This window comes from Oncorhynchus kisutch, linkage group LG27 (assembly GCF_002021735.2).
Source record: "Oncorhynchus kisutch isolate 150728-3 linkage group LG27, Okis_V2, whole genome shotgun sequence".
Classification (NCBI taxonomy): Eukaryota; Metazoa; Chordata; class Actinopteri; order Salmoniformes; family Salmonidae; genus Oncorhynchus; species Oncorhynchus kisutch.
Genome location: NC_034200.2, coordinates 38687130 through 38697246, shown reverse-complemented (window position 1 = coordinate 38697246; position 10117 = coordinate 38687130). Strand labels below are relative to the sequence as shown.

The following is a 10117-nucleotide window of genomic DNA, read 5'->3' as shown; positions in this document are numbered from 1 at the left end:
AACAGAGAGAGAGAGAGAGAGACAACGAGAGAGACAGAGAGAGACACAGAGAGAGAGACACAGAGAGAGAGAGAGAGAGAGAGAGAGAGAGAGAGAGACTGTATCCTCCGACAAGTAGCAGAGAAGTAGCAGAGACACGTGTTCCCCAGCTGTGTCTCTCTCTCTCAAGCACTTTGTGTCAACGCAGAAAACTGCACTGTACAACTATACCCTAATGTCTCTATGTTCAGAGGAACTGAAAGTAGACCAAGTTGTTGGATTTCAGGCCTCGGTTTTCATCCTTTTACAAGAGCGGTTCATCAAAGGCACCATCCAGTAGGTTGGTGAGTAAAAACCCGTACATTTAGATAACCGTTTTCTGTGTGATGGTCCGCCCTCAAAAAATATGTTGCATAAATCTTACATACTGTAACGGCTCTCTTACATACTGTAACAAGGATCTACCTCTTCGTCAGAGGAGGAGATAGAAGAGAGCCGTTACAGAATCACCCACCAAACCAAACCCAACACAAAACATGCTACCTAAATATGGTTCCCAATCAGAGACAATGACTAACACCTGCCTCTGATTGAGAACCATATCAGGCCAAACATAGAAATAGACAAACCAGACACACAACATAGAATGCCCACCCAGCTCACGTCCTGACCAACACTAAAACAAGGAAAACACATACGAACGATGATCAGACCGTGACACATACTTACTTTATGTTTTTAAATAATAACAATCAAATCTAATGTATTTATCGTCAGTCGTCTTAGATAAAATGCCTTCAGAAAGTATTCAAATCAAATGTATTTATAAAGCCCTTAGTACATCAGCTGATATCTCAAAGTGCTGTACAGAAACCCAGCCTAAAACCCCAAACAGCAAGCAATGCAGGTGTAGAAGCACGACAATAATAATTATTATCACTGCATCAGGGATAGCTTTATACAGACGCTTCGACTTTGCAGCCTTCTGGCTTCAGATACACTGCATGGCCAAAAGTATGCTCGTCAAAACATCTCATTCCAAAATCCATTCATATGTTGTAGTCCCCCCCCATTTCCACTCTTCTGGGAAGGCTTTCCACTAGATGTTGGAACATTGCTGCGAGGACTTACTTCCATTCAGCCACAAGAGCATTAGTAAGGTCGGGGTACTGATGTTGGGCGATGAGGCCTGGCTCGCAGTCGGCGTTCCAATTAATTCACAATGGTGTTCGATGGGGTTGAGGTCAGGGCTCTGTGCAGGCAAGTCAAGTTCTTCCACACCGATCTCGACAAACCATTTATGTATGGACCTCGCTCTGTGCACGGGGGAATTGTCATTCTGAAACAGGAAAGGGCCTTCACCAAACATATGCTACAAAGTTTGAAGCACAGAATTGTCTAAAAAATAAAAATAAAAATTGTATGCTGCAGCGTTAAGATTTCCCTTCAGGGAAAAGGGCCTAGCTAAATACCACGACAAACAGCCTCAGACCATTATTCCTTCAACCACCAATCTTTACAGTTGGCACCATGCATTGGGGCAGGTAGCATTCTCCTGGCATCCATCAAGCCCAGATTCATCCGTCAGACTGCCAGATGGTGAAGTGTGATTCATCACTCCTTAGAAGGCGTTTCCACTGCTCCAGAGTTCAATGGCGGAGAGCATTACACCACTCCAGCCGAGTCTTGGTGATCTTAGGCTTGTGTCACGGAGACCCATTTCATGAAGCTCCCGATAAACAGTTCTTCTGACGTTGCTTCCAGAGACAGCTTGGAACTCTGTAGTGTGTTGCAACTGAGGACAGACCATATTTCAGTGCTACGCCCATCAATACTGGCCGGTGCCGTTCTGTGAGCTTGTGTGGCCTACCACTTCGCGGCTGAGACGTTGTTGCTCCACTTCACAATAACAACACTTACAGTTGACCGGGGCAGCTCTAGCAGGGCAAAAATTTTACAACCTGACTTGTTGGAAAGGTGGCATCCTATAACGGTGCCATGTTGAAAGTCACTGAGTTCTTCAATAAGGCCATTCTACTGCCAGTATATGGCATAAATAGCCAAATCCACAAATTTCAAGAGGTGTCCACATACTTTTATATATATATATATATAGTGTACATCAACCACGTACATATCTAGTGTTGGAAAGAATTGTCATATTCAGGTGTGAAGTGGGTGAATCAAAGATGATATCAGACAAAGATGCAAAAAAACAGCAACAGGAAAGGTTTAATATAATGCATCGGAACAACAACATGTATCCATGTACCACAGCACGCTGTCACGCGCTGCATGCCAACCCAACGAAGGGGGGGGGGGGGGGGGGTGCTCCGATTCTGGAGGCTTTCTTGATTGAGGGTCGGCCAATGTATACTGCAGAGCGGTGCAAAAAGCGCATTCCTCCCTGGCTTGTTTGCTTACATAAATGTGCATCATAATGGCTTGGCACTATAAATAACCACCCTTTTGAATGAACCTTCGATTAAAGAAAGGGACAATAATGAGTTGGCGGAATTAGGGGGGGGGGGGGTGTTAACGATTGTGTGGGGGGAGTGGGGGGCATGGAGGCGAATCGGAGGGCTCCTGGCCGTGTATAATCACTTCATTCATCCAAATATGAGCCCCAATAATTACTTTTAGGCAGTGTGGAAGCTATATGTGGAGATGGGGTTGGATGGAGAGGTCTTTCAAAGAGCCTGAGCAAAGTGAGAGAAGGATATGGAAAGGGAGAGATATGGGAGGATGGGAAAGGAAAAAAGAGAGAGGGAAAGAACAGAGAGGACTAGAGAAGGAAAGAACAGAGAGGACTAGAGAGGGAAAGAACAGAGAGCTAGAGAGGGAAGAACAGAGAGGACTAGAGAGGGAAAGAACAGAGAGCTAGAGAGGGAAAGAACAGAGAGGACTATAGAGGGAAAGAACAGAGAGGACTAAAGAGGGAAAGAACAGAGAGGACTAAAGAGGGAAAGAACAGAGAGGACTAGAAAGGGAAAGAACAGAGAGGACTAGAAAGGGAAAGAACAGAGAGGACTAGAGAGGGAAAGAACAGAGAGGACTAGAAAGGGAAAGAACAGAGAGCTAGAAAGGGAAAGAACAGAGAGGACTAGAGAGGGGAAGAACAGAGAGGACTAGAGAGGGAAAGAACAGAGAGGACTAGAGAGGGAAAGAACAGAGAGCTAGAGAGGGAAAGAACAGAGAGCTAGAGAGGGTAAGAACAGAGAGGACTATAGAGGGAAAGAACAGAGAGGACTAAAGAGGGAAAGAACAGAGAGGACTAAAGAGGGAAAGAACAGAGAGGACTAGAGAGGGAAAGAACAGAGAGGACTAAAGAGGGAAAGAACAGAGAGGACTAGAAAGGGAAAGAACAGAGAGGACTAGAGAGGGAAAGAACAGAGAGGACTAGAGAGGGAAAGAACAGAGAGGACTAGAGAGGGAAAGAACAGAGAGGACTAGAGAGGGAAAGAACAGAGAGGACTAAAGAGGGAAAGAACAGAGAGCTAGAGAGGGAAAGAAACAGAGAGGACTAAAGAGGGAAAGAACAGAGAGGACTAGAGAGGGAAAGAACAGAGAGGACTAGAGAGGGAAAGAACAGAGAGCTAGAGAGGGAAGAACAGAGAGGACTAGAGAGGGAAAGAACAGAGAGGACTAGAGAGGGAAAGAACAGAGAGGACTAGAGAGGGTAAGAACAGAGAGGACTATAGAGGGAAAGAACAGAGAGGACTAAAGAGGGAAAGAACAGAGAGGACTAAAGAGGGAAAGAACAGAGAGGACTAGAAAGGGAAAGAACAGAGAGAGCTAGAAAGGGAAAGAACAGAGAGTTAGAGAGGGAAAGAACAGAGAGGACTAGAGAGGGAAAGAACAGAGAGGACTAGAGAGGGAAAGAACAGAGAGCCAGAGAGGGAAAGAACAGAGAGCTAGAGAGGGAAAGAACAGAGGGCTAGAGAGGGAAAGAACAGAGAGACAGAGAGGGAAAGAACAGAGATGACTATAGAGGGAAAGAACAGAGAGGACTAAAGAGGGAAGAACAGAGAGGACTAAAGAGGGAAAGAACAGAGAGGACTAGAAAGGGAAAGAACAGAGAGAGCTAGAAAGGGAAAGAACAGAGAGTTAGAGAGGGAAAGAACAGAGAGGACTAGAGAGGGGAAAGAACAGAGAGGACTAGAGAGGGAAAGAACAGAGAGCCAGAGAGGGAAAGAACAGAGAGCTAGAAAGGGAAAGAACAGAGGGCTAGAGAGGGAAAGAACAGAGAGACAGAGAGGGAAAGAACAGAGATGACTAGAGAGGGAAAGAACAGAGAGGACTAAAGAGGGAAAGAACAGAGAGCTAGAGAGGGAAAGAACAGAGAGGACTAGAGAGGGAAAGAACAGAGAGGACTAGAGAGGGAAAGAACAGAGATGACTAGAGAGGGAAAGAACAGAGAGGACTAGAGAGGGAAAGAACAGAGAGCTAGAGAGGGAAAGAACAGAGAGGCAGAGGACTAGAGAGGGAAAGAACAGAGAGGCAGAGGACTAGAGAGGGAAAGAACAGAGAGGACTAGAGAGGGAAAGAACAGAGAGGACTAGAGAGGGAAAGAACAGAGAGCTAGAGAGGGAAAGAACAGAGAGGACTAGAGAGGGAAAGAACAGAGAGACAGAGGACTAGAGAGGGAAAGAACAGAGAGCTAGAGAGGGAAAGAACAGAGAGGACTAGAGAGGGAAAGAACAGAGAGGACTAGAGAGGGAAAGAACAGAGAGGACTAGAGAGGGAAAGAACAGAGAGGACTAGAGAGGGAAAGAACAGAGAGCTAGAGAGGGAAAGAACAGAGAGGACTAGAGAGGGAAAGAACAGAGAGGACTAGAGAGGGAAAGAACAGAGAGGACTAGAGAGGGAAAGAACAGAGAGGACTAGAGAGGGAAAGAACAGAGAGCTAGAGAGGGAAAGAACAGAGAGGACTAGAGAGGGAAAGAACAGAGAGGACTAGAGAGGGAAAGAACAGAGAGGACTAGAGAGGGAAAGAACAGAGAGGACTAGAGAGGGAAAGAGCCTTATTTTCTTATTTTTATTTTAGATCTAGCCAAATATATTTTGAAGCGCTTTTCATTCAAACTATTGTTTGTTCCCCGCTTTGTTTATTAATTTGTTCATTAGGAGGAGAAAAAGAGATAGAGGAGGAGAAGAGATACAGAGGGTAGCGTGTGGATGAATTGTATGAATGTAATTTAGTGTTGGTGGGCTTTTCTGTACATGCATATGCATATGCGATATGAGTTGCTCCCATTTCAATATATTTATGGTTTATGATGCCTAATTAACAGCTAAAGCCCCCAAAAGTACTAACTAATTCCGACAAACCTTGACAGACTGTTTGATGGTTGACTGTCTTTGTTTAGTTACACTAGGTGTTACACTACACTCCTGTTTGTTTGTGATTAAATTCAATGAGATTCCCAGGACATGTTTCTCCAAAACCGACAAAAACCACAGAGAGCCAGCTATGCACGAACACTGCCAGACAGACGCACACTTTGGTAATAGATAGTGAGAAAGTTGTAAAAAAAAAAAAAAACGTCACCTTAGCACACACGTTGCCACTCACCAGTGACTTGATCAACTGATCCTGGCTGTTCAATGTGTCTGCTACAGTAACTACTACTTGCTAGCTTTATTGAGTTGGAACTTAGCTAGCGAGCTAGTGATTTTGGGCACTGATAAACAGCCTGTAGCTTGTGCTTATTTACGATAGTTGGACAGCTGATGAGGAAGTTGTAGACGTGTTATTGTTCTCAGAAATCAGTCCTGAGAGCGCAGCCAGATTTTCCCGACTTTCCAGACTAGACTGCATGCATATTTTTTAGCATGATAAATACTACACCAAACACCTTAGTTAAGTGTAAAATTGCGAGACTAAGACCACTGCAAAAACGTCAAAATTATTGTAATTACAGACTTTTAATTTATCCTAAATTAATTCAGACTATTTTAAGTGACTATTTTGAGGAGGTGGCTATGTTGTTGCTACGGTGACTCAGGGGGGACAAACAACAGTCTCTGCCAGGGTACGATATGTGCAAATAACACACCCACATCAAACCACACCCCCAAGACAACTCTCGTTTGATTTCAGTCATGGCCGCTAGCATTTCTTAATGAGCTTAATGAGCAATGAGGGTGTGTTGGAGATGTGTGTTATTACGTGATTGATTGCACAATGTTGACCATTGGCCAGAGAGACTTCATGGTAGCTCTCTATATTACATTTTTCTGGAAACATTTATTATAACCGATATAAAAAAATATTTATTTTTATTTTATATTAGGGACAACTGTGTACAATATCAGACAATAAATGTCTGGTATCCATGAGGATGTCCTAATATGAACATCATACACTAGTCCAATCACTGCATCTCCAGGACTCAATTCTACACAAGTATTTATAAAGACTTATTAATGAAAGTCACTAGGAGGTTATTATAAAGTGTAACCTGACGCCCGTTGCTTTCCTAACCATAAAGATTAAAAGCCGAGATAAAGCCGAGCCAAACCTAGTCAGACACGGCAGACCTTGAACAAATGCATTCTTGTACAGAGTATGGATTTGGAATAGAATGGACTGTCCATGGTCAAAAGCATGTACAATATCTCTCCTTCAGTCTAGAGCTCTATTTGATACTTAGAGTAAGCATTTGAATATATTTAAGGAGGCTATGGGGCTTTTGCCTCTAGGGGTGCTCTTAAGCCAAAATAAGTCCCCTAAATGGACAGACACACAGAATCGTCCAGAAATGACATTTTTGGACAAAGAGGGGCACACCTCCTGTACAGCCTCTTTTAAACATACTAGGTTTTATTTTAGAAGAGCAAAGAAAAACCTGCGTTGTCTAACCAAAAATCATTATGCACATTTGAAGCATTGCTCTCATTGTGATGACTAAACAACCTTTTCCCTTTTCTCCTCTAGGCGACGCTACATCCGCTGTGACCTTTGACATTTCCAAGGAGGGCAGTGAGCTCTCAGTGGTGGAGCAGGCTAACGTGTGGCTTTTCCTCAAGCTGGCCAAGGGGCGAGGCAAGGGCAAGGTGAACATACAGCTTCTGCAGCACCGCCGGCAGAAGACCAAAGCACCAGGCTTTGCCTTCAACGAGACCCAGGGCGAGGAGGAGGAGTTGGTGTCTGAGAAGATGGTGGACACGAGGCGCAGCGGCTGGCACACGCTCCCCGTGTCGCACAGCATCCAGTCCCTCCTGGACACCGGTGGCAGCATCATTGATCTACGAGTCTCCTGCCCGCAGTGCACCGAGGCGGGCGCCACACCCATCTTGGTTCACACCGAGGGCGAGCAACCGGGACGGGAGAGGGACCAATCCCACCGGCCTTTCCTCATGGTCGTATTGCGGCCCGGCATGGAGGAACATGCTCGCCGACGCGCCAAACGTGGCCTGGAGTGCGACGGAAAGATGCACATCTGTTGCAAGCGGCAGTTCTATGTCAACTTCAAGGACATCGGCTGGAACGACTGGATCATCGCGCCGCCGGGCTACCACGCCAACTACTGCGAGGGCGACTGCCCCAGCCACGTGGCCAGCATCACGGGCTCCTCGCTGTCCTTCCACTCCACTGTCATCAACCACTACCGAATGCGGGGCTACGCGCCCTTCCAGAACACCCAGTCGTGCTGCGTGCCCACGCGGCTACGCGCCATGTCTATGCTCTACTACAACGAGGAGCAGAAGATCATCAAGAAGGACATCCAGAACATGATTGTGGACGGGTGTGGCTGCTCATAAGAGACAGTGAAAGAGAGCAGATATATATATATATAGACTCACCAATAACAAGAAGACACCCGTTGGGATGATGGGCCGTTTATCCCTTCAAACAAAAACAAATACCTTTCTTGGGGAGTCATGTAAAAAATTTGTTGACTGACTGATCTGTCCGTTTCGTCTGATTATCCAATGGGAAATTGTGAAGTCTCTGTGGCACTTTCAGATTAAAAAAGGAGAATACAGAATATATTTTTGTTGAATGGAGAGCAAGAGTGGGACTACTTATGTGATTCCTGCTTCTCTGCACTGCAATGAACATGGGAATAATTTTCCCTGAAAGAAAAAACTATGCAACTGATCAAGTATTACCGTGTGGTCTTTTTAATGTTTCTTTACACATTATGGTTATTATGTTTTGATTTATTTTTTAATGTTTCTTTACACATTATGGTTGTTATGTTTTGATTTATTTTTTCATTTGTATATATATATATATATATATATATATATATATATAGACTTTTTTGTTGCTAATTTTTTTGTTGTTGTTTTTGTTCGCGTCTGTGTTTCAGTTGTTTTGTATTGTTACTGTTGAGAGATACTTGAAAGAAATAGGTTTGACCAGCTACTGGAGCCAAACACTTTTATAATTAATAACACGTTTTTTTTTATTATTATTAATATTTCTGAACTATTTTGTCTTTTTACATGAAAAACAATTATTCATGTTGAGATTTGCACTATACCAACATTCTTGCCAGCTTGATCACATTGACGGTAAAACACCAAACAGATGAAAAGACAGACTTCTAAAAACATATGAAGAGTTTTTTTTCCAACATTGTAAAAAAAAAAGTTGTATTTATTAGCTTTTATATTTGAAAGAACTTCTGAAAGAAATTGGGTTGAGTCTATCCTAATCATGGCATGGAGTTCAATGACAGAAATCTATCACTTGATGGTTTATTTCAGTGACAAATAATCATGTAGTTTAGCTAAAAGTAGTATTGCTAGGTTTTACACAGTCAAATGTAACAAATAACTATGTTTTTTGATATATATATATATATATATATATATATATATATATATATATATATATATATATATATAATAATGAACTGTACAAATGTTACGTATGACATCAATACTTAAATATATGAAACAATACTAATCAGTAGAGTAATATGAGATGTGTATGTAAAACATTTACATTTGACCTTTTAGTAATTTAGCAAATACTCTTATCCAGAGTGACTTCATCTTAAGATATCTAGGTGAGACATCCACATATCACAGTCAAATATACAGGATCTGAACATTACATTCCACCTAAACAATGGATATCTATACTTATATATATATATATATATATACTTAAAATATTTAAATGAAACATCTGAGAACACGTGAAGGTACCCATAAACAATCATTTCTGATGAAAAAAAACACAAATGTGAAAAAATTGGTGGATATAACATTTTTGGAAATAAACTCTTCATATACATTTATATCATATACATATACATCATACACACTACAGTTACGGAACATAGTCTCTCAATCAAAGTAACACCAAAGACAGGAGCACCATTAGCTTTCAAGTTGAGCAGTTTACCAGAAGGACAATCTCTACTGAAGCGTCTCGATTAATATTCCTAACAACTAGCGATGACAAAGACAAACAACACTTTGATGTAGGATGAAACATACACTTAAAAGTCCTAAAAAAAAAAAAAAATTCTGACGGTTAAATGATTTTTTTTTTAAATCCCATAATTTTCTTTCTTCAACAATTCTTTCAATGCCATTTTCTTGTTCTAAATGACAAAATTGAAATTGGAGAACAGTGTAGTTGTAGACATGTAATATATATGATAATAAACATACTGTATAACATGAAATGTCATAAATAACAAATACATAAAGATCATTGAATGTGTTTTAATTTGGTGAATTATTCTTCCATTGACAAAAGAGAAGACTCTGAAAACATTTGGACATCTTTACATACTCTTAAGTTACTGAACATACGGTGTTATATTACTTTGTTGTACAAACCACAAATGTCACTTGTGGATATGTTTTTATATAATTTATTTGGCAGAAATGTTTGCTTCATTATTAAACACAATGAGTTGTACAAGTTCTGTATTGTGTTTCATTTACATTTTCAGTAACACTTTACTTCAAGCATCCCGGAAAATGGATCTATAACGTAGTCATGGAAACATCAGAATGCTTTCGTTTTTTAAATGGTTCTAACGGAAAAATATAACCGCCACAACAATTACAAAGAGTTACAGTTCAAACAAGGAAATCAATGAATGTAAATAAATTCATTAGGTCCTAATCTATGGATTTCACCATGACTGGGAATACAGATATG

General features: G+C 41.7%; 1 protein-coding gene across 1 annotated transcript in view; it reads left to right on the top strand.

The window, feature by feature from the left end:
• The window catches only part of inhbab (inhibin subunit beta Ab), a 22489-nt gene extending 12624 nt beyond the window's left edge, over positions 1 to 9865 (top strand). Inside the window, exon 6 of the mRNA XM_031806760.1 lies at positions 6920 to 9865. Coding sequence (XP_031662620.1) covers positions 6920 to 7746 — 827 coding nt within the window. The 3' untranslated portion in view covers positions 7747 to 9865. The remainder of the gene's footprint in view (positions 1 to 6919) is intronic.
• The last annotated feature ends 252 nt before the right edge of the window (positions 9866 to 10117 follow it).